This window comes from Mercurialis annua, linkage group LG4 (assembly GCF_937616625.2).
Source record: "Mercurialis annua linkage group LG4, ddMerAnnu1.2, whole genome shotgun sequence".
Classification (NCBI taxonomy): domain Eukaryota; kingdom Viridiplantae; phylum Streptophyta; class Magnoliopsida; order Malpighiales; family Euphorbiaceae; genus Mercurialis; species Mercurialis annua.
In genome coordinates this window covers 38,857,973-38,885,601 of record NC_065573.1, presented here as the reverse complement: position 1 = coordinate 38,885,601, position 27,629 = coordinate 38,857,973, and the positions used below count along the sequence as shown (strand labels likewise).

Genomic DNA, 27,629 nt, shown 5'->3' with positions numbered 1-27,629 from the left:
CAGGAGTTGCGGGGGATTAAATATTACTGTCAGGTGAAACTCCAACAATGATATTATCTATAACATGGATCAAGAAATTTCCTTATCCAACGGCTAAGGAAGCAAGACACTGATACAAATAGTTCAAGAATTAAAGATGAACAGCTTTTGACAAGTTTAAATGTGATGCTAAATTCACTCTATACTATCCCATACCCTATTACTATCACTAACTTTGTCTTACTACATGAAAGATGCCCGCAAGATTTGTGTTGATTTACAATTTTACAGCGCAGAGTTTAGTAAAAATATAATTGCAGAATAGGCTTACTAGTATTGGTGCTGTCTGGACAATTCATTCTGTTTTCTGCATGGCAAAAACTCTCCTGCATCAAATATTCAATGTGGCCTACGCAACGCCATGCCACAACATTGTTACCGTGCCACATTCCTAATCTCAGATGTTGCTTCTTGAAGTTTCTTCTTTATTGATTTAAAACTGCTTTGACCTTCTTTTGTCCAATGAATTGAGTAGCTTCGCTTGAGAAAATCTGATATAAGAGGTGATTTCAAAGTTGAATCTTTATCCGAAGTGTCGTCATACTCTGCAAAAGTCGAAGAAATAAATTTAAAAAAAGAAAAAGAAATCCCATATGTTAACCGTTTAAAGACTGATCCATGCGGGTTCTGGTTTAAGACACTTCAGATGTGATGGCGGGGTAAGATAAAGTGTAAAGAGTCGAGCCAACTTGCAAGTTACTCGGAATTGACTCGAAATCAAGTTGATTTATATCGAGTTGAGCTCGAGCTACTCAATATCGACTTAATTTATATAAAAAATCATTGAATATTGTTGTTATCAAAGCTATGATCAATGTAACAATAGAAATATCATATGAATTGTGAATGGAAGGAGTAATATTATAGAGCAACAATTGGCATTATGCTAAATATGATAGCAATCCTCTCAAAAAAAAAAAAAATGATAGCACTGAAATAGAAATTTTACCTGAGGACATAGGAAGCTGATATTGCTTTTTTAAGAATTTGGAGGCCTCTCTGTCTTTCTTGTGACACAAGACTCGTACTAGTGTGTCAGCGTCTTCTAACCGCCGGCCACTTTTACCTGAATCATATGCTACTGAGATATGTTCACTTGCATCCATCAACATTCTGATGACAGTTTCTGTCTGCCCAAATAGCAATTGTCACCAAAATCACTTCAACCTGGCAGTTCCAAGTACTGGGTTTACTTAGCAAAAATAATTCCTCAATAATGAGTTCCAAACCTGAATGGAAAACAAGCCAAGTATTTGCTGAGCAAATCTAGCTTCTTTCTCAACTAATGAGCGAGGAAGGCCTTCTCCATCAGCTACAAAGAAATCCTAGAAAGATAATTGACAGCAAAACGTGGAATGTTTATTTTAGTGATAAGGAAACAAATAGCTATCTTATGTGGTAACATTGCAACAGGGCACATAAAGTACTAGTTTAATAAGCATGATAAATAATAATCCAAAGGTCACGATTTTTATCACATTTTCAGGTACTGGTAATATTGGTAGCAAAATAAATTAAGATAATTACTATGCGAATTGAGCGTTGAGTAACTGCCTCAAATTCAAACTCTCCCTTGCTCTTTATATGCGTGCATGCATATTTTGTCTAGCTATCAGATTAATCCCCATTTTATTTAACTCCTGTTTAGTGTTCAACTCATTTTGATAGATATCAAATTCTCATAAGTGGAATTCCCAAACCAAAAGTTTTTCAATTGTTGAGGCTCAGGATGCAACAGATGACATGTTAAACCAATTTAATTTTTATCTAAAAATCTTTCCCAAGTGTATCGTCTCATTTACTAATTTAGTAGGAGAGAGACAGAGAAGAAGAAAGATACCTTCAGAATAATAAAGTCATCTTCCATCAAAGAAACATCTGAATCAGAAAATGCCCGAGAAGGCCCTCCATCTAACAATATCCAAATAAAGGCTTCCTAAAACATTGAAGCAAACAATATTTAAATTTTGAGAAAAGGTGTCTCGTGTCTCGAGACTTTCAAAAGATTGGAAAATGAGATCTGAGTATACCATTGATGCTTGAAATATGCTTAGCACCAAAATGTCTCTGAGAATATCATCAATCAATCCGCATATGAGATTGAGGACCTACATTACTATGCCTTAAGTTAAGAATACAAAAACAGAAAACCACAAAAGTGTCATACACGCACAAAGCTGGGTAATGAATTTAATCCCAAACTTCAATAACTTACAGCATCAACATGAGGAAGAAAACTTTCCAGACGAGAACTTTCAACATTGCCACGATATAAATGAGACAAGAATTTGTCTCTCAGGTCCCAAAACACGATTTTTTCCCCTATAAATTATAATCCAATAAAAATATCACCTCTCTGCCAGTGTCAGATGCCAAGTAAAATAAAGAAGTGGATGTAAGGAAGAAAAGATGTGCAGGACACTTCATATTACGTGATAGCACCAACTATGGCTCGAAGAGTTAAACTTTTTGAAAAGGATGGAAAGAACAACATAATAAACTAAATGGAAGACTAAAGAGATAAGAGAGGCTCATCTGTGATATACCAGCGATTCAGTAGCTTCAATTTTTTATTAGAAAATCATATATACAGACTTGATGGGTTACCAGAAAAAAAGAAAAATCGGTGACCTGAAAGACTATGGTGAGGAGATCATTAAAACTATTAATTTAATAGCCATGTGCCTTAAAATGTACAAAGTATAATAGATCTAACATACGCTACACATGCTGGTTTTATAGGCGGTGCTTTTATAATTATTGCCGTATATTTGATAACCACAAAACATTACTTGTAACCTTCCCACAAAAAAAAAAAATTGGAGTAACAAGTGCAAGTTTCAGCTTTATGAAACCATACCGGGAATCATAATTGCTATTAGATATTTTACTTTCATTTCATGTACAGATGATAACTGAAGTCAGACATACATGAAAGAATTAGGAACTAACACCAGAAGGATATACACAAATCCATTATGATCAGTACAGTGATACTAGTTGATTACAGATCTAAGCACTTGTCAAAGAATGAAGGAATACATAGATTTATGTCTATGTTACTATTACTTCGCTTAACTATTCAGGAATGGTCAACCTATGTTCAAAAGAGCATCCCAATCAGGAGCATAACTATAAGTTTACAAAGAGCTTTTACATGTTAATTTAATAGGACCAGATAACAACATGGACATATCATCTTGCTAGGAAAAAGCTGAAATTCATAAAAAAAATGCCTTATATTCAAATCAAGGTAATCAACTTACCAGTGAAGGCACAAATCATGTTGATAGCATCTCTTGCAGTATCCTTGATGATGCTAAACGTGGTTGCAAATAGTGCATCAATAGCTTCCCTATGTGATAGCAAACTATTCTCCTTGGTGGAATCCTCTTTTGCTGGAAGAAAACATTTTATCCATAGGCTAAAATTAATTTGTACGTAGACAAACAATCAATTCATTCGCGTATATATAGAAAAACACTCATACAGTGGCGGAACCACGCTTAGGCTCGGGTGTGCTTAAGCCCGGGCTGGAAAATGATATCAACATATTTATGTACTAATGAGTAGCATTTAGCACTTTGGCTCAGTGGTAGAGTGTGTTTCTTCATTTACTGTCCTAGGATCGATTCTCATGTCTTATATCATCCTTATTTTCCCATTATTTTACTTAACTTTAGTAAAATTAATCATTTTTTACTCTTTGATAATCAATAATTCCATCTAGCGCCCTGAATTTAAGACAATTTAAAAAATTAAATTTTTATTCTCACAAAAAAATTATTAATGTAAAACGATCCAGAATTAACAAGTCATACATATTTTTTTATTCCAAATCACGAAATTGAATTATTTTATTTTTTGTACACCAATTGGAGGAGAGAAATAAGCTGTATTGAAATTATTTTAAAATTATTAACATGTGCATATTTACGTTAAAATTGTTTATATTTTACATATTAATTAGCCCGGGCTGGAAAAAAATCCTGGTTCCGCCACTGCACTCATACACAAACTTTATAATGAGATCATATTTTATTTAAATCCTTTATATTTGAATTTTTCATCAAAGAAACAATGTATTTAGGGTCCAAATTCATTAAGAGATCTTACTGCATTTTTCATTATGAGAAGGCTTGATCAGCTCCCAAGATTTTCTGATATTATCTTCTAGTTTGCCAACTTGCTTCTGGATATACTGCATGGTAAAAAATGACAAACAATTGAACTCTTGTAATGAATCAAAGTAATCGTACGTCATGCCATAAATTGTAGGCAAGAAAAATACAATCTACAAGTAGGAAATTTACGTTATATGAAAGTTAAAGTTCATGGTTATACGCGACAGAACTTTCAATTAACGTTAGCAGATATCTAAGATCTAAGGAGGAGAAAGATAACTTTTAATTAATATTAGCATATATGAAAGATCTAAGGATGAGAAGCGATAACTGGTTATAAAATTTTCTTTTAAGATGAAGGCTTCAGAATACCTAATTTATTTCAAATTGGCTTACCATGAGTAAGGATTCCAACACCTCAAGCAGTATTTTAAGTAAATGAATTTTAAGACTTATTTCAATACCAAATAATGATTCCCATACGTCTTCCCACATTTCACGTTATGCTTAATTTCATAAAGCGTCTGAAATTTGCTTTCTTGGTTGATTCATTCTTACTAGCTTTAATCGTTTCTATCCCTCCTTGTTCTATTTGCAAAAGAATAATGAAGAAAATAGTATATAGTTCATTTAAACTTTAGGCAAAGCAACTACAAGATTTATTATACGTTTAACCAAAATGATAAATCATAAAACTATTTCTTGAAGAGTATTCAACCACTGCATGTCTTTAATATTCTTATACTAGTCAGCTTGCAATTTAAGATTTCAATGATTAACCAACTTCTTTTTTGTTTTTTGGATCTGTGGGAGGGGAGAGCTCAGTCTTAAACTTGAGACCCAACATGGGCACCACAGTGCCTCCCCCTTAGGATTTAGCCTAAGGATTATGTTTCACTATCATTGTCAAGTAAAAAGATACTTACTTGAAGTGTATTTAGTCTAATGCAAAGTTTTGGCACTGTCAACTCATTCAGCTTATTATTTACATTGTCATCCAATGGCTCACAGTCCAGCAACCTTTTATTGATTACTGGAATAACAGTCTCAGTGTAACGAGTTAAAGGAGGAAGAGATGGACAGAGGTGCTTTTTATCAACTGCAAAGTAAACAGAATTAAGACTGTAGTCAAAATCCATAATTTTTGAAACACTTCTGAAATTATATAACTTGGCAAGGAGATAAAAGCTACAGGAAGTATATGAAGGAAATCTTCGCACTATGAAATAGTATGCATTATTAGGTTGGTCCCGTTTCTCAAATTATCTATGGTCTCCCACCAGATTTCAGATAAAGGAAAGATAAATACAAAATAACTAATGATATTTTTGAGGCTAGAGCACAGAAGTCTTTACTCCATAAGAACACCATCCAACATTAGAGGAGACAAGCAAAAACCGTAAAACGTCATTCACTGAATAATAAATCTAGTTTTCTCAAGCAAACGCCAAAAAAGGAAATACATAAACAATCAATGCATTCCTGAATATAAAAATAAACAAAAGAATTCTACCTAACTGGTTGAGCATTTTCATCAAATAGGTATCCAAGCTGTGAAAAATTACGGATAATAAAGCTTGTAGATGGGTGATTTCCACAGGGAGATTCAAGCCAAAGAACTGATCTACAGTCTGCAAGTTAAATTGGATGTAGAAGGGAAAATCAACTATATTTTCATACATATAAATGGAAAATTTAAAAAATAGTAAAACAATCCAGATAGATGCTGGTTGATGCAAGGATATGTTCTAAGAATGAAATGTCTGTTTAAAGTTTTTCATGCACAGAATTATGTAAGAAAGCTTCTGTATTGAAGTGGAGCCATGCATCAAAATATAGTGTCATTATCTGATTATCTAATCTAATTATCTAAAATGCTAATGTAAAAGGAAATTTGATGGGTTAATTATCATGCACAAAATATTTCATTTAACTATTTGAAAAATTTTGTGTACCTCCTCTATGATCCTAAAAACTTCAACTATAGATGCTGCCTGTCGTTGATGAATTGATAAAGGCTCCCAATCCTGCATAGGCCCATATTAAAGATTCATCATATTAATCTTCTTATAAACTTAAAATTCAAGTCCATTCGTGATGTGCGTGCACATCTAAAAAGTTGAACCAGCTTATCCATCTTCCACCAATTCACATATCAAAGTTGGCTGGTGTGCTCCAATCATTACTTTGGATCAACTTAGACATGCAATATCAATGTATCAAATATATAAAGGATTAGCATTGTGCATTGTTTCATCTGACCGTTGCATTTATCTTAATCCATATTATAACATGTCATGCCTGATGCTTGAAATGATTAGAGCTCACAAAAGCACCACCACACGTGATCTTCTCTTTTATTCTCCAGTATCCTCTTCTTTTAGATTCATGTACTTTGATAGCGTATCCAGATCTCACATTTTAAAATATTATCATATGCAGTTTGAGCTGACCTCAATATCAAAAGCACGTCCAGTCCATTCCAAGATATGAGCATGCTGAGATATCACCCAGTCAAGAATGAGAGGCGTAGAAACTTCTCCAATCTGCAGAAGTGAAGCAACATATATTTTGTGAATGGTATTCAATTATAATGAAGTACAGAAAGCATCACATTACATTCCTATCCAAATGAATAGAAGCTCTAGAACTATGTAGGGCTTATAGATTGTTTGAATTACAAGTAGTTTAATAGTGAAAGAAAATGATGTTTTAACATCTGTGCCACAAAATAAACATACATAAAAAATCAGCACATGACAAAAAGAAAAATGCAGAGAAACAATCAATTAGTGGGATGGTTACTTGATTAGCATGTAATGATCAAACATTACAGGTTGACCGAAAACTCAAAGAATGCTTGGGATTCACACTCCATAAAAGCATCAGTAGATGTATGCATTCTAATTGATCATACATCGGCAGGACTCAGTGAGTCAGTATCGACAGTGAATCAATGCAATGTAAAAAGACATTGTACATTGGTATCTTTTAAAAATGTGTGTTTTAAGCAGCTGCTAACCTGATAATGGTCCAAAGTTTGGTCGGAAGAGTGAAAAGATCTATCTGCTACCAAAGCCATAGAATGTAGCTGAATCAAGTATTCATCCAACATTTTGGCAGCAGGAAGAACTGACCTAACATCTTCAGAAAGAGACGACACCCCCTTTAGGAAAGGCTTCTGCATTTTCAAACAACAAATGACGATCTATGTAGAACCTTGGGAAATTTACAATAGCTGCAATGAATATTGAGATAACTACAGTAAAAACTAGTACAGAACAAACCAGTCTTTCCCCATAAAATTGGTGCAACATAACAATGGACATCATCAGTGATTCAGGACACCATTGACGTAAGACTGGCCAAAAGACATTGAACTCTCTCTCAGCAATCAACTTCAGTTCCTTAGCAAGCATAGCAAGGGGATGCATCCTTTGTGCGTGAGCTTCAACTTCAACTTTGTTAGCAACCTAACATCATATAAATATCTATTTCATATTAGTGAAGCAAAAGGACTATCAATTTAATTTGATTTTATTTGGCTACAAAAAATATAATACAAATGTAAGAATCTGGCTTAAGAAAATAAAACACAAGAAATCATACACGAGACTCACCCGCCAATATATGGCTTCAGTAGATTTATTGACATAACATTTAAGCTTGTTAGAAACATTTGCATCTGAAGCACTCAATTTTCTTAACTGCATAAAAACGACAAAATTGTTCACGTAAGACAAGAATCAATGCTAGCTGTGGTAATTGACTTCTTTACAATAACAATAAAAATAAACTCAGTGCAGAACTAATCAAGATGCTCCCAAGACAATGAAAACATAGGCGTAACAGCATATATGTATCGTCTCACTGAACAAGTTAAACGAAAATACCACTCAAGGATTTAAATATAAGTTACCTTCAGGATTAGGATACAACTACCAGGGAAGGAAATCAGAAACAAAATCCAAAAAAGCAATTGAATCAGAAACAGGTTCACAAGGATTTTGGTGCAAAAGTAAGAAGTTAAGAAGACATCTGCAGTTCTAAAGCTTAACTTCATGTGCCCAGTATCTAACAAAAGTTCTATATAACATATTTATATTGATTTTTACACGCGCCTTTAGGGGGTCTTGATTACTGTATTTTATTTCATGTATATATGGAATATAATGAAAAAGGACAGAAATATAAGAAAAACAAATGGATATGCTTTGCTATGGCATTGTTTTAACAACTCGAAACACTTTCTTGTTTGCTTCCGAATAAAAATTTAATAACAGTGGAGTAGGACCTGTAATTTAATAGGAGCATTTGTTTAAATAATACAGCTTGATAAGAGACCATGGGCCTAGAGTAGCAACATACATATTGAAAATCATCTGACATAAAAGAGACGCATAAACAAACATGGAAGAACCGGTCAATGCAGATTATCTGTAATAGAATTATATACTAGGATTTAGGAGATAAATGAGAGCTCAATGGGAGCAAAGGAGATTAACATGAGTAACTAGCATATTGAGCTAAGTCAGGAGGATGATATTCAAGCTCAAATGGAAACATCAAATATTAGACAGGATGTAATTTTGTAGAATGCATCAAAAGTTTATGATGCAGACAACCTAAAAGTATCCTAACCAAGACATAAAAATGGCCGACCTTGCCAAGTAATTTAAAATATGCTGAAGATAGAGAGCCACATTTCCTTGTGAACAAATCATTGAAATCGGAAGCAACCCAAACTTGATATGTAGACCATATTTTTTCCTCTTATCAGCGGTCACAGATAAGTAACGAGAACTGAACAATAACTAAGCTCAAAATCATTCATTAACTTCAGCTCAAAACACATATTTTTATCCAAATCAACATGAGAAAGGACTTCCATCAATTTACCAAGAAACAATTAGCATCAATACGTAATTACGTTTCAGGAAATAATTAAGCAAACCTTTATTTTATTTGCAATGAATTGGTCAATTATCATATCTGCAGAAATATTTTTCAGCAAGATCTAACCTTAACTTCACCACGATCATCGAAAATAAGAACTCCAACTGCTGACACCAGAGTCATCAATGTTCTGAAACAAGAAGGTTTCTAAAAGAAAGAAAAACAGGCTCGTAATTAGAAAGAAAATCAGCAGATATCTAACCAAGCTTCAAAAAGAATAAAAAAAAAAGTTCAATGGTACAATAATCACGAGCTATTGGCAATAATTGAGCAATGAAGTTTATGCATCAGTTTGGGAAGTCAAGCATATTCATCTCTCCATGTGTTGAAAGAAGTAGTAGTCCAGTTTACAAGTCAAACAAAGAAGTTCTATCCAAGCACATACAATAAAACTGAAACTATCAATTAATATAAACAGGGAATTAATATTTGATATATAATTGCAGGAAGTGATTTTGATTGGGACGCAACAAATTATGTGCAAATTCATGTCAGATTCATTGTTTCAAATGAATGTGATAGAGAAACAACTTTGGCACTGCATTAAGAACTTGGACCAAGAATGAAGGCAAAGCTACAGATACGAGAGAAAAATTGTTGTGCTTGTATTTTTATGTGTGTATTAACATAAGAGATCCACATAAAGGACCTACTGGCTACTGTACAATGACCATTGTGGAGCAAATATGAAGCCAAAAAACAGATACATTTACATATAAGACAAGCCAGACATAAATTTCAGCAATTACTTGCATCTGAAATAATACACTTCAATACAATAACACCATTGAAGATAAGCAAATTACCTGACTGAAATGCAGGTGATAATCTTGCAATGTACTGTCACACCAGATGCCTATTGAGAGGCAAATAGATGACTCCAACTTTAATTTTAACTCATGCCCATTACATTGCCTTGAACATACAAGGCTATCCATGTACTCCTTCCAGTCAAGCTCTTCAGTAGAAAGAAATTTGTGCAACTTAAGCACTGCATTTTCTAAAAGCTGTCCAGCATCTGTCTCAACAAACTTCAATAAGATGATATGTAAGAATAAACGGTAAAATCATCTTTAGAGTTTAAGCATAATTCCACAAGCATATCAAGTTATGCAAGCATAAATTTGACTTGAATCGCGAAGACTGAAAGAGAAAATGCCATTCTAACAGGTATAATATTAGAAAGCGACATTGAGATAGCTGAATGTCTACTATCCACTATCCACAACTCTGTAATTCGATAATTGCAAAATATGAACAGAAAAATATTAAAAATAATAACTACAATGGCAGACAACTGCTCAACCATTGCAGAAAAGGTGCCCCTATTTATCCCATTAACGTTTGAAGTCACCATGTGGATATTCCTTGATGAAAAGGACATTCCTATATTCTAAGAACAAGAGTATGAGAGAAAATGTCTAAGGAACTGTACATGTTACGTTGACAATATCCACCAAAGGCATTTGAAACATGAAAGGAGAACCAAAGCTTTTCCTACTTCCCACAACTTCATCCGGCACATCCTAGTTAGAAGATGCACTGGGAGTTTGCATGGGACTAAAGAATTCATTTTTGAATCTTGCTTCAAGCTTCCCAAGCTATGCTTAATTTTGACTTTGTGGGATTTTTAGTTATTTCAAGCTTCACTAGATTGGGCTCATGTGTGGTGTAATTTTTCTTTTATTTACCCCTTATAGCCAATAATTGTCTTGCTTGTAAACTTTAGTTTTGTGTGTGATTTCTGGTAAACTTGCCAGTTGTAACTGCTTGAAACAATCTTATTAACCCCATTTCTGATAGTTGCAACTTCAAGAATAATGCCTAAGGTATTCCAGCATCAAAAGAACTAGATAGTACTATTGGTCATTAAAATTAGACCCGAATCTGAACGTATAATTGTGCCTTACATTGATCCCTAACTGTACCTTTTAGAAAACCTTTCCAGCATTGAATACAACCTAAAACTTAATTTGCTATCTGCCGCAAGAGTAAAAGGCATGGTTCAAGAGTTCAGTAACTTCAGGTATTATATAAAATAATTTTACAGTATTAAGCATTCTAAAAAAAGATATACCTGTTGGAAAAGGACCCACCCATACAATGCATTATGCAATTTCTCTGTGATGCCTAAAGCAGGCCAAGTTAGTTTAAAATGTGATAACACCTCATCAGCTTCCTGACAAAGTATCAAGTACCAAAACTGAGCATCATTTGAAGCAACGCAGCAATGAGATGAAAATGGCGTTATTTTACTTAAATTAATAAACCTTAGTAGTTAGTACCTCTATGAGTTGGTCTTCATCAAGAATGTCAAAAACACCAAAAAGTAACTTCTCATAAAGTCGCATGTTCAACTGATAGCAAGCAGTCCAATAGTAGGTTTCACCTTCAATGCCAAATCGCCCTGGCAAAGATGACAAAGTTTCAGCAACTTGTCTTATAGATGCTAGAACTGCAACTCGCTCAGATGGTGACATTTTAGCATCCCATTCCTGTAGCAAACAGAAGATCATGCAGGACAGTATGAGGAGAATTTTAGACCATCGTGAGTTAATTCTAGAAACACAGTATACCTTCTCATCTCTGATCCTTGCAACATGGCTTTTGATGCTTAGATGTGCAGTTGTCATGCCATTAGCAGAAAAGAAAAGAAGTTCCTCTAATGTATTTGCCTGCAGGATTGATTGCAAAAATTACAAATATAACACTTGCACCTTTAAAGATCTTCAGAATTCACTTCTTAGGGGAATTTTTTTTTGTTGCTCCGTACACATTTTCAGAACCCAAAAAACGTCATAAACAGCAATAACGGGTATATAATCAAATATTTAATCCTGATATCTGGGTCCAAACAGTTAACTAGCAATGAAGCTATTGCATGACATCAGACAGAATAACTACTAAATAATAAATACATACATCTTACATATCACCTAATGGTCAACTTCATCAGAGATCATACTCCTGAGATATGCAGTAGATGGTAATGTCATTTGAAAGTTTATTGACAAATAAAATTGCAGTCCAGAGATCTAGGTTCAAGCCCAGGGCAGGATTGCAGGGAGAGAGGGTCCTAACCCATTGCTGAGACCTCACCCCTTCATAAAACAAAGAGTTCAACCATCTAAAAGTTCTAAATTTTGAAACCCTACCATTAGTATAAAGTGGGTCTTCTGCATAGCTATGGAAATGAATCCGCCACAAAAATTGAGAGAGCTAGTAATGACATTCACAACGGTGTATCAGAAATATATGTGCAGGAAATGCAAGGCAGATAAAGCAATTTTCACAATAGCAGGTTTTAAGACTTTAAACATGTCTAGGCCCCATTCTGTGTGGAAAAGGAAAGATAAATAGTCGCTCATTACCTGTCTATTTTTCCATTGCCTATAAGACTTTTCATTACGAAAATCAGATTGGAAAATTCCATTCAAAAGCCCCAGTGAAAGATGAGCTAGGTCAATATGTTCATGCATTCTCCTTGCTGCCAACTGCATCAAATTCCGCCTGATGCAAGCATCCATTGCTTCTGAAATCTAGTAATGATACAATGTTTACTTTGGAGATTAAGCAACCAAAAAAAACTGAATTTTGAAGAATCAAGTGAAGTAAGAGCCTCATTTTACCATGTATTAACTGCAGAATGAAACCAAATCCAAGTATAACATCAAGAAATTTTTAGTGAAGCACTGACGAATGCTACTTCTTCCTAAAGAAGCAAAATTTACTAGGGAGATAGAAGAAACTAACTGATCATAGGAAGCACAATGAAGTGAGCTATAGAGACTCTATTTGACTAATAACTAACAGCAGATATAAACCAATGCCAAATCACCAAGTATGCCATAGAAAACTTTTTATAGAAGCAATAATGAAGATTATTTCCTCCTTTGAAGGGAGTCCTAAATAGCAATCTCTTTAATGCTTTTGTACAGTTCCATGTACATAGCTAAAACATAACAACCGAAACTCAAAACAAGATTCTAAATTCAATGGCCATAACTTATAGTACTAAATTATTAATCTGTTGAGATCACCAATATATCATGCAATCTTTTTCCTAAAATTCTACAACTTAATTCTTTAATCAGAAAGTAAGGTGATATTCTCAATTATATCTACATCACAACCACTAAAATCCCATTTAATTAAGTAATATCTGCAAACCCCTTGAATATTTAGAAGAAAACTTTAGAAAAGATAATAAAATAATATAAAAAAACAACTGCAACAAATCCGGATAGGAAAGAATTATGGTTCTCTCACGACTGCATAATAATGGTAGCACTGACTTAAAACTTGCCTGCATCTGAACACGAATAGTGTTGAGGAACTCCGAGTTTATTCCTACAGATTGTAATTGTGATTGTGAATGTGAGAGCATTTTCTCCTTCTTACTTTTTAACCCAGACAAAAACTTGGAACTCTTTTCTTTCTTTCTATCGACATTTGAATAGGCCTCAACTCTATAATGCAAAAAAAAGAAAAGTGAATGAGAGCGAAAGTAAAGTAAAGAAAGGTACCAATTGCCCATCAAAAGAGAAAGAAATTCATAAATATACAAAGGTAAGCATACCTCACAAGTCATTACATCTATGCACAGTGCAAATACAAGTATGCATATATTCACACATATGTGTCTGGTCACAAGCAGTTAGCAAACACAACATGCAGCACTAATCTAGAATATAGACATACTCAAACACCCAAGTTCCCTTACTAACACACACACACATGCATACATACACACAAAGAAAAAGAGAGAGAGAGGGAGTACCCAGAGTTCCCAGATAGAAAAATAGTTGCAAGCAACAACTCATAAGCTGATTCGCGCATATCATCATCCGACAATCCTTCAAAAACCCTGAAGTTATGTATCAATTTACTTAAAAGGATAAAAGGTTACTACTCTGAGAAAAATATACTTTCACCCGGAAAAAAATTAGAACTAGCATTTCTTTTAGGTGATAAATTGTAGACCTTCTCTGGTTTCATATTATTATTCTTATACCACATGCGAAAATATCAATTTCAAGTAAATACCTGTGTTGAGACTAGGCAAACCAAGCAGAGGAATTTCTGAACACTTCTGTAAGGGCCTAACAGGTACATCTGTTGCCATTTTATCTCTAGGACGGTAATCATTCTTAAGTGCTGTACGATTCTCATTGTCTAATGAACAAACAGTCTGGTTTGATGATCGACACGTGTTAGTAGTTTGGTGGAAACTTATTTGAGGCGGCACACGCCTAGGAGGAGATCCAGCTACATCCGGATCAGAAACAAGAAAATATGAATCCCTTCCTCGCAACTGAATCTGCAAATGCAATAAAGAATCTAAGAAATCCTAATTTCTCAAAGTTCAGCTGCAGCAGAAAAATGAGGAAAAAAAACACTTCAACCATACACACGCAGACATAAATTGTCGCATATTAGTTCACTCGACTACTTTTATATTTAATCTCAGATATTTCGTTAAATTACACATGAACAGTTATTTTAAGGGACAAATAAATTCCATAAATTAACTAACAAATAACAAATAACAACTTAAACTTCTTCGTTATGATAGAACTCAAATCAAAATACTTAAGCAACATTAAGTACATAAAATAGCATATAATTAAGCTCGTAATTAGCTACCGTGACAGGATAAGCAGATTCTAGCGAGTAATTTCTAGTAGCTTCAGTAACATCAATAACTCCACCTGAAAAAAAGAACGAACAAAACTTAAACTTCCAAGAATTAACTAGAGTAACGAACTAAAAATGGAAACAAAATACGAGTTCTGTTCTTACCTGATTTCAGCGAGTGTAGTATGTAATCAGTACTGAGAGTATCGAAATTGATGCTACTGAGAGAACTGAGTGGACCGGTTGTAGTTCGGATTTCTTTAATTAAACCGGAAGATAAGAGGAACTGTAGAAGTTTCCGGCGATCGCTACGGTACCGGTGCAAAAGAGCTGCCTCTTGGTCCTCCTCCATAGCTATTTTTTGCAATTCTAATTGATTTGAATTAAAGGGAAGCGCTATAGTTGAAATAAGGAGAAAAAAAATGGGAATTGGGTTAGACGAAAAAAGAATATGTAAACCTAAATAGGAATGGGATTACATAGTAATCGTCGGAGACAATCCAAATCCTAATGGGAATAAGTCAAATCTGTATAGGAATAGGATTGCAGTGTAACTGTAACGTTTTTCTTTTGAAAAAAGAAAAATTAAATTGAATTTTTTTATACAATAAATGTTGACTATGTCATTTGTATTATTTACTTTACTAAATTAGTATAAAACATATAATAGCTATAGTTAATTTCACTTTTATTATTTTAAGTATTTATAATAATAGTGATTATATTGAAAATAACATATTTTATAATCATAATTAGTTAACTAGTATTTATTTGATGAATGTTTTAATTTTCTAGTACTGCTTCAACTGTTCTTTTTATTTGTCCATATAGAATATATCACACAAATTAAAAAAGTGTTCTTTTTGTCTTAATTATTACTAATATAACCCTATAATCAAACATTACTTAATTATCAATGGTTTGATTCCATTACATATAAATATAGTTGATATAGTTATTTATAATGAGGGATAAATGTGAAAGATAGATAAGCAAAATTATTTTATATTTTTGGATGAATAAATAATTATAGAAAATTATTTTTTCTGGATGAACAAATAAAAAAAATACGGCTCACAAGCGCTCTCTTTCCCAAATGATAAAAAAATAAAAGAAATCTTATATTCTAAAAACGAAATGCAAAATTCATGTACATTGTACAAGATTTTGTGAATGTCATGGTTTTTGCAAGGTTTGGAGATTTTGTGTATTGCATGTAGATCGGGTTAATAATTTGTGTTCATAATTCATTTGACATTCAATATTTCTTCGTCAACTTTCCTATCCCATCATTGTGACTTTGCAAAATTTTGGATTGGAATTTTCTCACCGTCGAACGATTCAATCTCCATAGACTTTGGAAGTACATTAAAGGACACGTTCCTATCTTCAGAAGTGCATTGAAGTATATTTTGGACATTTCGGGTTTGTCTGCAGTAGTTTTACTTACAAAATTAGTTCACATTCTCCTTCTCTACAACTTAATAACTAACCTCAAGCTAAATCACTTGGCTCACATATTGGAACAAATACAGGACTACAGTGTGTTTGAGGCGCCGGCTGAGGATTTGATGTGGCAGTAGGAGATCTAGACGCATTGAATTTTGATATTATAACTAAGAAACAATTATTTTTTTATTTGATTGGTTAAATTAGTCGAAATGGTGGCTGAAAACTGATGATCACACCAGTTTGATTTTTTAAATACTGCGAGAAGCATCAATTCAAACAAGTTGTAGGATAAACGAGCATAGTACAGTTTATTAAGAAGCGTTGATGATACAGAGAACAATCCAGCAACTTCAGCCAAAGATATCATAAGACAACAAACGAGCCCTTGAAACAACAGCACATGAAAAATAGCATTGTGTCGATTTATTCGAGTCTACAATATGAACCTATCGAACTAAAAATCGGAAAAGTTAAAAAAATATATAAGGATATAAGAAAGAAGGCTGCAGTGAGATTTAGCATTACATGGCCTGAGCAACACAAATATACACATGAACTATAGCAAGCCAGAGCCAGACACAATATTGCCACCAATGCTACAACTACAACAACCATGACTGTTACTATAACAAGAAAGTTATAAAACAACACTATATGCAGTCTAATGCCATGCTGTTCATAGAAAAATGCTCGCGAGATAGAACCAAATGCAAAGTCTAAAGACTTGTAACATCAATCGCAATCCTTCTACACGTCTTCCCTGTCTCGGTTGCTACTCTTCAAGATGTTGTATTTGCAGAGAGGGCAGGTGGCATTAATATAAAGCCACTTATCTACACAGGTACAGTGGAAATGGTGACCACAAGGAAGTTCCCTCAGCTCAACTCCGTCATCGTAAGCAGAGAGGCAGATGCAACACTCCTGCAAGTTATATAAAGCACCAATTATCATGCCGATTTTCTTCTAACACTCAACCAAGTTTTAATCATTCAACATGAACTGTTAGACAGTGATCAAGAACCTAACTGGACCAGCCAGTTCAACCAGTTGAATTGGGAAGCGACCAGCTTTCCAGTCCAACTAGCCCCTGAGAACTGGAAACCCGGTCCAGCCAGATTGGACCAGCAGAAACGGCGAGTTTACTAAAACCAGTTGAACAGGCCGGTTTCTTGGCATTGGGAAATTTTTCTTGAATTTTTCACAATTGTACTCAACTGGTTTAACCAGCGGTTGTAACTGGTTGAACCGGAACTGGTGTCCACACAGGTTCGGCCACCAATTCAGTTTTTTAAACACTGTTGTAAGCGACAAACTTATATTGACACATAACATGCTTCCGCATTGTCATAGAGTAAACTAGTGCATGTAAGATGAAACATGTACCGCGTCCTCTTCTGAAAGAACATGTTCGACCGGCGAATCTGTACAGCATTCAGTCATTACTCCACCCAGAGTTTCTTGTTCATCACCAGATAGCTTCTCATTATTGTCAACTCTTCGAAATTTAAATTTGGATAGCTGGTCAATATCTTCTTTGGACGCTCCTTCCTGTTATAACATATGTAATAAAATGAAGAGAGAATATGAACAGCACTGCTTTAAAATTAGACTCTTACTTGAAAATTTTGACTAAAAGCTGCATACCATACTTAAGATATTATAAGGGAAAATGATAAAGTCGCACAAAAGAAAATGTCTCACACTTGTCTTACTCATTTTCACGGTCAAATTGTATATCTAATATCCAATTCCTCTTGACAAGTTATCAAAGTTTTACATCCTCTCATGTTTTTGGACCATGCTCCTCTCATTCCCTTAACCCCATTTTATTTCCTAATGGAACATTTACTCCTAGCATCTAATTTGTGTCATTCAAATAACCAAACTATACATCTATAAATATGTTTGAAATAGACTACAGTTACGCATTCTTATATAACAATAAGATCTGGAAAAGGAAGCCTGCAGCTTTAAGGTCTATCTCTCTAAAAAAAATTCACATCTTCACATCTGTTGGATAAAGTGGAGACTATATCCATTCACGTATATCTGACCAATATAAAGTGCAGACTCAGCAGTTAACTCCTCAATTAAGCTTTAAGCATTTCATTTCAGCTAGCACATCTCACTCACATAACATCTAAAGAAAGAAAAGAAAAGGCCCCAAAACATGGCAACTTTGCAGCTATTCAAAATTCAGAAAAAGAGCACATATACTGTAAAGTGTGAGCTACCTGGTCTGCAACAGCATATAAGATTGCTATAATACATGGAAGACAGCAGCAAACAGCAATGCCAATGACACAAGCCAGAGCAACACAAAAAACGACGAAGAACACATCAAAACCAAGGAAAACGATACAAAGCCTGCAGATCAAACACCATTTTACAAACCATGAGACAACATTACCAGAAAAACGCTCCAAAAATCAGCCTTAAAAATGCAGAGTAGTTAAAAACAAACCAGTAGAGTTGCGGAGAGTTATGCGCCAAATCTTGACCACCCGCAGATACCCAATAAAACCCAATAATCCACCATATAAACGAAAACATCGTATTCGCTGATTCCAGATGCTTCGCTACACTGCTGTAAACATTAATTAACATAAAAGTAATCAAATAATCTCATATTGAATAAAAGTCATATAAATACAAATAATACAATCTCAACCATAATTATCAATACTGAAAGTAAACAGCAACCAAAACAAGACAATGACAAGTTAACTAAAGTTACTAAAAATATGATATGAAAAATCTATAATAAGATTTTAATTAAATTCATACCTGGTTCCACTATCATCCTCAAGCTGAGCCAGAGTAACATACTCACCAGAGTCGCCTCCACGCGAACTATAACCCGAATTTCCATTACTACCACCAAACCCGACCCGTCTCCTTCGCCGTCTCCTATACTCAACACAAACACAAACCATATGCAACACGCACTGCAACCCGTATCCGACAATCCACAACCTTAAAGGCATACTAGGATTCTCATATCCACTCAATACCAACACCGTAACCGCTACTGCTACAAAAGCAAAATTCCAAATCATATCAAGAATCACAACCGGTTTTGAATACGCCCAATCGCTCTGCCGTTCCTCAAGCTGCTCAGCGGCGGTTTCACGCACCAGCATCGAAGGTTCTCGCATCATTCGGCGGCTGCTTGCCCGGCGGAGGAACTGTGCGGCGTCGCGGAGGGATTGTCGGCGGATAGATCGCCGATTATTGCTGTTGTTGTTTAGGTCGGATTGTGAAGGGGAGGAAAGCAACGGCGTCGTATCGACGATGTCATCGGAGGTTGGTGGGACGGGGTGGTCAGGGGCGGTTGTTGCGGACATATTGGCAATTTTTGGTCAAAAAATTTCGAGAGATTTTAGGATTTTTAATTTAGGCCATGATTTTGAGATAATGATTAGGGATTGTTTTGAAGAAAATAATGGAAATAGATTAGTTTATTAGATTGTGGAGTTTTACTTGGGAGTTTTTCAATAATTCAAAGACGAACAGAGGAGGAGAGAGAGGGATTATCAATGACAATGATGACGAACTAATGATGATAACCAGGAAATAGAAGTATTTATTTATTGTTGGATAATGGTTCGTTTTACACCCTGAACTTAATGTAAAAAATTACAAAAAGTCAATATTAGCAATTTTTAACAAAAAAAATTATCAGTGTCACATTGTAAATTGTGTTGTATTTAAAATGCGTTAAGGTACTATATTTAAGAATTTTACTCTCTTAATTTACAATTGATTAACTTATTTATTTATATATATTAAATAATTAATTTTTAAATATAATTTAGACATTCAAAATGGAAATTAATTTATTAACTATGGATGGGAGTAATATTTTAATGTCAAATTCAGGGGTAAAATGATTCTTTATCCATTTATTGTTTGTCCGTTTCTTGTTTGCAGATGTTGCTGATGCTGTAATAATAAATGCAGTTGGGTAATTACTGTTATCATGTGTTGTCTAGATATTATCCAAGTCTTATCTTGTCGTTTTCAGTTAATGTAGTTCATATAAGAAAGTCTCGTACGCTGTCGTTTCATGTCTAAAAAGAAATAGAGTCCAAAATCAGTTAAAAAAAAAATCTCAAAAGAAGACGTTTTATCTGGGTACATTTCTTGCTCTGGGGCTGCTGATTTGATAAAAACTAGGGAATTGATTAAACTTTTTCTTGTTTATTGTAGCACATTCTCGTCGTAAGTTTTTTTTATGTTGTTCGCTTTCACATGGCGTTCTTATCTCATGTGCTTGTATTCTGTACACCATATGTTCGACTAAATTACTAGGAGAAAAAACCCAGCAGAGATTGCTCCTCCCCCCTTTAATTTTGGGCCAGTTGATCTCTCCACCACGTGACTTGTGCTGATTGTCGTTGCTGCACCAAATTCCCCGTGATCGTGGTGGCTTTATACCTGTAAATCTGTTTCTCTATGCACTCTGCAAATTATTATGTTTTTTAGTGTGAAATAAGAAGTTTTTGGATTTATGTACAGGTTGCAGCAATTCATAAACTTGAGCACATTGAAAACCATGGGCAAGAAGCGAGGCGTAAAAATGTCACCATACACACCAATTACATTAAGACAAGAAACAACAGGCAGATTACAAACTCAAGGCACCAATAATGTTCGTGATCCAAAACTCTTGAGACTCGAGCACTTGAAAAATATAGCAGCATGGGCCAGCAGGGAACATTCAATCCCGTCCCCTCTGACCGCCACCTACGGACGCCAATACGCTGCTGCAGCCGAAGCATTGGGAATCCCTCCAGACACTTCTTTAATTCAGTGCGAGAGGTATCTCTGGCTACTTTGCTTTTGCGTTTCTCACAGCTACCATATCTTGTCGGTTGTTGCCTTGACAAATTTTTGATCGTATCACTATCATATGCTTATTGGTTTTGGAAAGATTTGATTTTTAGCTTCTTTCTACAATATTGTATTCTCATAATGGGTTAAATTGCTGAAGCCTGATTTTATATGCATCCACTGTTTTGCAGATGTGAGACAGTTCTTGAGCCTGGTTTTAACTGCACAATACGAATTGAGAAGACTCGTGCAAAGTCGAGGAGCAGACGTAAGAAACCAAGTTGCAAGAATAATGTGGTTTACAAGTGCCACTTTTGTTCACACCGTAATCTGATGAGAGGCACTCCAAAAGGTTATATGAAAGATATATGCCCATCTAAGAGAAAGCAGAAGAGGTCATACGAAGAGTCAGAACCTTCCAAGTCGATTCCTGAGAACTCTGTCAGCTCGAAGAAGCTTGATGAATCAGCAACAAAGACAGAGATGGCTAAAATTGATGAGATAGCTAGTCCAGCTACTCCATTCATGATAAATGGATCTAGTTTACTAGATGCAAAGAGGAGAAAGAGAAACAGATCGGGATCTAAAAAGTCTGAGGAATCTCAAGATAACAAGGCTGCAAAAGATGGTGAGGAAACTGTTAACGCATCGAGTAAAAGGAAACGGAAATCTTGGGCGAGCTTGAAGGAAATGGCCGAGAGCAATCAGCAGGGTGGCTCTGGAAATGTTGCTAACTTGACAATCCCCTTTTTCATGTGAGTTCACCAATGGATATATGGCTTTTAAGAGAGTGAAATATTCACAAGTGGTTCTTGGATGATGTAACATCAAATTTTAGGGGAAGAGAGAGTGTAGGATTAGGAATTGCAGTTTAGTTTGCTCATAGAAGATTGATATGGTTTTTCTTTCACCATTGGCTGTTCAGGATTATTTTTTCTTCAATGATTATTTTGCTTCTGAATCCCTATTGAAGTAAAAGTAGTATGTGTCCTCATTCACAATTCACAATTCCTTAGTTTCAGTTTTGAAGAAGATTCTAAGGATTTAATTGAATTAATTATAACATTTATTTCATAAATGTCGTTATTATTTTTAAATTCGAATCAACTGAATTTTAATAAGAAATTCGATTTTTAGAAATGAAAGATATATCTACTCATTTGAATTATAATGGCTTAATCATTCCAAAATAAGCCACATTTTCAAATTTGTTTGTTTATAGCTTAAATTTTTTTAAATCGTCAACTTTAATTGAATTCTCAATTTTCAGTTTTAATTCTAGTCATCTGTTGAAATTAGAGTAAAAAAAATCAAAAATATCATTCATATTGATTTGTTGTTTCAATTTTTTTTATTGTCAAGAATTTCAAATATAAAGAGTATGTTTGATTTTTTTCCCACTCCGATTTAAACAATTGGCTACAGTTGAAATTTAAAATTAAAAAATAGATCAAAATTGAAAAAAATAAAATAAAATATTGGGCTTGCGGGCGGTCCACATCCCGGGGTTTGACAATGATATTGAGTTTTCGGCTCAGTAGAGTGAGTCCTCGTCACCAAAAAAAAAATTGATGAATTTGATCGGGCTATAAAATATTTTTTAATGATTAAGCCAATTTTAAATGGAATTTAGATAAACATTGTTTGAATTAAATACTCGGAAATCTCTCAATGTTTATCTGTTTGTGTCATATTTTTTTCTTCTCAAAGGCTAATTTTTTTTTTTCATATTTCATAAATTTGAATTTAAAATACATGTTTTGTGACTATCTGTCATTGAACCTTTATTTTCATTATAAATTTAATAATGTGACAACGGAAAATCTATTTGTTGATTATCTGGTAATAATAATCATACTACATAATACCGATGAGCTATATTATGAATTAAAGTTTAGAAGTTATAACGGAAAAGAAAAGAAAATTGAGGGACTGTCAACAAACATTTACCCTGCTTCCTTCTTCTCATAATTTATTTTCCCTCCAAATTTAGAGGGTTTCTAAGAACAGCAGTTGCTTTCAGCAACTTTATCGATCTATGCAGCAGAAATAATATTCTCCACTGACCTTAGCTTAAACGACAGCGACAGCAATGGCATCATCGTCATCATCGTCCGCCACTCAAAACTACGACATGCCATGGGTGGAGAAATACAGGCCCACCAAAGTCTCCGATATCGTCGGCAACGAAGACGCCGTTTCTCGCCTCCAAGTCATCGCTCGTGACGGCAACATGCCTAACCTCATCCTCTCCGTACGTGATTTGTGCCGAATTTTTCAATTTTATTTTTTAAAATTTTAATGTCGAAATTTCTTAAACCCTAATTTCTGTATTTCAATTTCAATTAATTTTGTTATTGCTTTTAGGGACCGCCTGGAACTGGTAAAACTACGAGTATTCTGGCTCTTGCACATGAGCTTTTAGGGCCTAATTATAAAGAGGCTGTTTTAGAGCTTAATGCTTCGGATGACAGGTGATTAAAACAATCAAATTAACATCTCCGAATTTTCATGTTTTTAATAGTTTAAGTTACTTAAGTTTTCAGGTTTTGGTTTCTGTTTTTATAGGGGTATAGATGTTGTGAGGAACAAAATTAAGATGTTTGCTCAAAAGAAAGTAACTTTACCTCCGGGACGACACAAAGTTGTAATTCTTGATGAAGCTGATAGGTAATTGCCGAGTTAGGCTGCATTTCATTCTCTTTAATGCTATTCGTTGTATAGTTTCAGTACTAATTCGTATTTGAATTTTATTTTTTTCATGGGTTGCTGATCATTCTCGGGTGCGGAACCATCTTGTATTCTGTGTTGTTATATTGGCCAATTCTCAGCATGACATCTGGAGCACAACAAGCTTTGAGGAGGACAATGGAAATATATTCGAACTCTACCCGTTTTGCTCTTGCTTGCAATACATCTTCGAAAGTTATTGAGCCTATTCAGAGTCGATGTGCACTTGTTCGGTTTTCAAGATTGTCTGATCAAGAGATTCTTGGTCGTCTCATGGTCGTAGTTGAATCTGAAAAGGTAGGTAGATTTCATTAGCACTATTTAGAGCTAAAAACTAATTCAATTTCCTTAATTTTATTGTTCATTTGCTGCCAAAATGAACCCTGGTGTTATGATCGGTTTTATCTACTTAACTTAATGTCCATTTGTGGTTTTTGGCAAAAAAAAAATTCTCCATCAGTGGTTCTTGTATAGCATACGAAATGATGGTGAAACACTGATTTAAGAAGATTAATAAAGCTATCACATTGAAAAGAACTAAATGTCGGGTACGAGTCTAAGAATGATCATACTGTAAATACAATTTGGAAAAGCACCCTTTGAAGAGAAAATATGAGTGAGTGCCTCAGCAGTGAAAAAATTTGGTGGTGCCTAGACTTTGATAAAATACATGAGATGAGTGATAACCTGGGTTATATCTTAATTTTTGAAACAAGATCTTTTTAGCTGAGTTATAATCCTATTGTACTTCCAGTTTTTTGTGTTAATCTAATTAGTGCACTTGTATTATTTTTGCTTTTAATCAATTTTAGGTTCCATATGTTCCTGAAGGCCTTGAAGCTATCATATTTACCGCTGATGGGGATATGAGGCAAGCGTTGAATAACTTGCAAGCAACAAACAGTGGATTCCGTTTTGTCAACCAGGAAAATGTTTTCAAGGTTATAAGTTACTTATTTACTTCCTTTAACTTGCTGTTAAGTGTCAATGTGCTGTTGTAAATCTAAGCATGTTGGCTTTTTTCAGGTCTGTGACCAGCCTCATCCATTGCACGTGAAGAACATGGTTCGCCATGTGATTGAGGGAAAATTTGATGATGCTTGTTCTGGTCTGAAGCAGCTCTATGATTTGGGTTATTCTCCTACTGACATAATTACAACCCTATTTCGGATCATAAAGAACTATGACATGGCTGAATATCTGAAGTTGGAGTTCATGAAGGTAAACGGTCCATACCAGGGTCCAGTTTTTGCTATTACCTTCTTCTGTCTAAACAAAACCTAAATCCCAATTTCCTTTATTGATTCTTATGGTTTTGCAGGAAACTGGATTTGCTCATATGAGAATATGTGATGGAGTAGGTTCTTATCTTCAGCTGTGTGGCCTTTTGGCTAAATTTGCACTAGTTCGCGAGACAGCCAAAGCTGCATAAGATGGTACGTAGCTCTGTTTATTACTGCAACACAGGGAGTTGCCATCTCTCTTTTGATCTCCTGGAGCATGTTTGTTAAGAGAAACCGAGAGTATAATTTTGTAGGAGTTTCTCATAATGGTAACTGATTAACTTAATTGTTATGGAAATGTTAGTAGTTAATTACCAAGATCGCATGTAATTTCTTTTTAAAGGTCCATCAAATGATGAATTACATGAACACACATATAGAAACTAAAAAAATATTAAATAAAAATGGTATGAATCTTGCTTAGCCATTCATCCATTGTTTATTACAAACACGGAACATTTAGATATTTAGTATTGTTTATCCGGACAAGTGAAAATTGGTAAATTAGTTAACCAGATTGCAAACCCTTCGTATCTGTCCTTGGGAACCGGTTAAGGGACTTATATTTCCCATCTTAACGATGGCAGATGCAAAATCAGCTCTGAAAACTTTAGAGTCTCTGTTGTACTGGTTAACAATGGTGTCGGTAGCTCCACCACTGAAAAGTACCTGATCTGATTGAAGAAGACCTCTCTTGCTGATAAGATTTCTGTAGTAGTTGTTGTCAAAAGTGTTGGGTGTCACCAAATCTAAAGGTGCGAGATTGCTGTCTCCACTGCCACTGGCTGCTGGACACTGACTTCTTCTAGCCGCAGCGAAGCCAGCTTCGATATCACTTGCATTGTTGTATATCCTACCACGAAATGTCACACATTGTGCTTGCCCTATTGTATGTGCTCCTGCATATCACAATGAAAAAATCTAGTAAATTACTTAATGATACAGAAATAATCCTTAACGAGTCACAACTTTGATCAGGTTGAAATTATAGGATCCATAACATGTCAATCGAAGCTGATATAGAGATCTCTATTAATTACTCGTAACGGGATAATTTTTTAATTTCAAATCCATCATTTAAGGCAATTTTTGGATCGTTAAAGATTTGTATCACTATATCGTAACCCGAGTATTTTCTTTTCAGTTTCTATTTCATTTTAGTATTGTCATTAGTGTTGCTAAAATATGTGTTATTTAATTTCAGCGTTAGTTTAAAGAAAAATGAAGAATAAAGCAAAATCTATCTTAGTAAGTAAAGTTTCAAACCTGAAAGGGCGACCATATCTCTTTGACTCAATCCCTTGGTACTGAACAAAGAAGTGAGACTGCTCAAGCTATCTGTAAAGGCAGGAAGGTTGCTATCAGCCAAGCTTCGACTTGCTGTGGTCGAGTCTCTTCTTCCGAGGTTCACTGTCCATGATGGTCCAGTAGCCTGTAGTTTTCCATGTAAAATTCATATGTAACAATGATTTTATCGATTATGCTCTAATCAAAATCAGTAATGAATAGTATAGATATGATGATACTTACAGCCACAGAAGCATCGCGAGCAGCTACAGCAACAATGTCAGCGCATGAAACGATTCCAGGACATATGCTTTCTAGTTGAGACTTTATATTGTCAATAACATTAAATCCTCTGATAGAATTCGCATTGTTTCGTGCAGTTTTCTCGCCGGTTATGGTTGCTGTATCGTCTAGCAACACGGACCCGTCACATCCCTGCAAATCACACATTATATGAATTAGCTCAAAGTTTCACTTTATGCAAAGACCGGATAAACGAATAGGACCAAATTCAGTTTCGTTTGATAATATTAGAAAAAATGTTTTTTTAGTTACCGTTCGATTTTAAACAAAAAATCAGTTGAGTTTTAGTATAAATTGAACCAAAAATCGAACCGAATCAAGAAAATCCAACCAAAAATTGACTATTCTGATTCTTTTCAATCTTCTCTTCATTCTTAAAATTCGACTCATTCTTTTAAAAAATTCAGTTCGGATCGATTTGAACTGAACGCCGCACCCCTAATTGTTATTTAGAACTTAGCAAGAATAAAAAGAAAACATAAAAAATAATGGTAATATACTTGAACAAAGCAATCATGGAAATGAAGTCGAATAAGCGAAGCAGCCATTCTCGGCTCGCCGGAGACAGCTGTACTAACAGCTCCTCGGATAGTACTTAAAGCCGAAGGACATGAACTATCATAAAAGTTTGAAGAAAGCTGAGCTTGGCTTGAGAAAATCATCACTATTAACATTGTAAAAACCATGCAAATGCATGATAAAACAGAAGCCATTTTTACTTATTTTTCTTTGTTTTAATATGCAAAGCAAATTAAATTAGTTTATGATGGAGTGTATAATTATGCATGATTCATATTTATAGAGTCCAAAGCTTAATGGGGAGTGACCTGTTTTCCAGTTGAATGCTCCCAAAGTCATAGGATTTAAAATATTATATTATAGGTCAGCTGTAATGAAAGTTCAACAATTCTTACTGTATAAAGAGAAGTAAGAAATTGGAGCCTTTTATTATATTGAAAAATCGATTAATCAGTGTTGACAT

The 27,629-nt window shown here is 34.6% G+C and overlaps 5 protein-coding genes across 14 annotated transcripts; 2 read left to right on the top strand and 3 right to left on the bottom strand.

Annotated features, from left to right (window-relative positions):
* Positions 1-34: 34 nt before the first annotated feature.
* On the bottom strand, positions 35-15,145 carry LOC126677202 (protein unc-13 homolog). 5 transcript variants are annotated; one of them, XM_050371708.1, is made up of 26 exons: positions 14,922-15,144; positions 14,766-14,830; positions 14,166-14,439; positions 13,900-13,975; positions 13,426-13,588; positions 12,491-12,658; positions 11,696-11,794; positions 11,405-11,614; positions 11,197-11,298; positions 9,926-10,150; positions 9,186-9,266; positions 7,784-7,870; positions 7,451-7,636; positions 7,186-7,344; positions 6,617-6,709; positions 6,119-6,190; positions 5,677-5,794; positions 5,090-5,262; positions 4,156-4,240; positions 3,306-3,437; positions 2,255-2,361; positions 2,070-2,147; positions 1,880-1,975; positions 1,269-1,364; positions 989-1,169; positions 35-584 (listed from the first exon to the last, which is right to left on the bottom strand). In XM_050371708.1, the coding sequence occupies exons 1-26, from the start codon at positions 15,106-15,108 to the stop codon at positions 415-417; spliced, it is 3,483 nt and encodes a 1,160-aa protein (XP_050227665.1). In that variant the 5' UTR covers positions 15,109-15,144; the 3' UTR covers positions 35-414. The 5 variants fall into 5 exon arrangements, with proteins under 5 accessions (XP_050227665.1, XP_050227666.1, XP_055961388.1 ...); XM_050371709.2 differs by lacking the exons at positions 14,766-14,830; positions 14,922-15,144 and having other exon boundaries at positions 13,900-13,986; positions 14,166-14,255; XM_056105413.1 differs by lacking the exons at positions 13,900-13,975; positions 14,166-14,439; positions 14,766-14,830; positions 14,922-15,144 and having other exon boundaries at positions 12,491-12,651; positions 13,426-13,511.
* A 1,533-nt stretch (positions 15,146-16,678) lies between these two features.
* Positions 16,679-19,771, bottom strand: LOC126677827 (E3 ubiquitin-protein ligase At1g12760-like). Of its 2 annotated transcripts, none has more exons than XM_050372624.2 (5): positions 18,996-19,771; positions 18,673-18,795; positions 18,443-18,575; positions 17,592-17,756; positions 16,679-17,129 (listed from the first exon to the last, which is right to left on the bottom strand). In XM_050372624.2, exons 1-5 carry the CDS (start codon positions 19,553-19,555, stop codon positions 16,956-16,958), a joined length of 1,155 nt encoding a protein of 384 aa, XP_050228581.1. In that variant the 5' UTR covers positions 19,556-19,771; the 3' UTR covers positions 16,679-16,955. The 2 variants fall into 2 exon arrangements, with proteins under 2 accessions (XP_050228581.1, XP_050228582.1); XM_050372625.2 differs by having other exon boundaries at positions 18,673-18,792.
* Positions 19,772-20,279: 508 nt separating this feature from the next.
* Positions 20,280-22,005, top strand: LOC126676127 (uncharacterized). Of its 2 annotated transcripts, XM_050370255.2 has the most exons (3): positions 20,280-20,650; positions 20,730-21,032; positions 21,236-22,005. In XM_050370255.2, the coding sequence occupies exons 2-3, from the start codon at positions 20,767-20,769 to the stop codon at positions 21,801-21,803; spliced, it is 834 nt and encodes a 277-aa protein (XP_050226212.1). In that variant the 5' UTR covers positions 20,280-20,650; positions 20,730-20,766; the 3' UTR covers positions 21,804-22,005. The 2 variants fall into 2 exon arrangements, with proteins under 2 accessions (XP_050226212.1, XP_050226211.1); XM_050370254.2 differs by having other exon boundaries at positions 20,280-21,032.
* Positions 22,006-22,997: 992 nt separating this feature from the next.
* LOC126677247 (replication factor C subunit 2) lies at positions 22,998-26,854 on the top strand. Of its 4 annotated transcripts, none has more exons than XM_050371785.2 (8): positions 22,998-23,298; positions 23,412-23,518; positions 23,613-23,714; positions 23,876-24,071; positions 24,587-24,715; positions 24,801-24,995; positions 25,096-25,210; positions 26,725-26,854. In XM_050371785.2, the coding sequence occupies exons 1-7, from the start codon at positions 23,137-23,139 to the stop codon at positions 25,204-25,206; spliced, it is 1,002 nt and encodes a 333-aa protein (XP_050227742.1). In that variant the 5' UTR covers positions 22,998-23,136; the 3' UTR covers positions 25,207-25,210; positions 26,725-26,854. The 4 variants fall into 4 exon arrangements, with proteins under 4 accessions (XP_050227742.1, XP_050227740.1, XP_050227741.1 ...); XM_050371783.2 differs by lacking the exon at positions 26,725-26,854 and adding an exon at positions 26,262-26,572 and having other exon boundaries at positions 22,999-23,298; XM_050371784.2 differs by lacking the exon at positions 26,725-26,854 and adding an exon at positions 25,645-26,173 and having other exon boundaries at positions 22,999-23,298.
* On the bottom strand, positions 25,365-27,397 carry LOC126677252 (lignin-forming anionic peroxidase-like). The gene is made up of 4 exons (XM_050371792.2): positions 27,148-27,397; positions 26,588-26,779; positions 26,324-26,489; positions 25,365-25,956 (listed from the first exon to the last, which is right to left on the bottom strand). Exons 1-4 carry the CDS (start codon positions 27,358-27,360, stop codon positions 25,562-25,564), a joined length of 966 nt encoding a protein of 321 aa, XP_050227749.1. The 5' UTR covers positions 27,361-27,397; the 3' UTR covers positions 25,365-25,561.
* Positions 27,398-27,629: the final 232 nt, after the last annotated feature.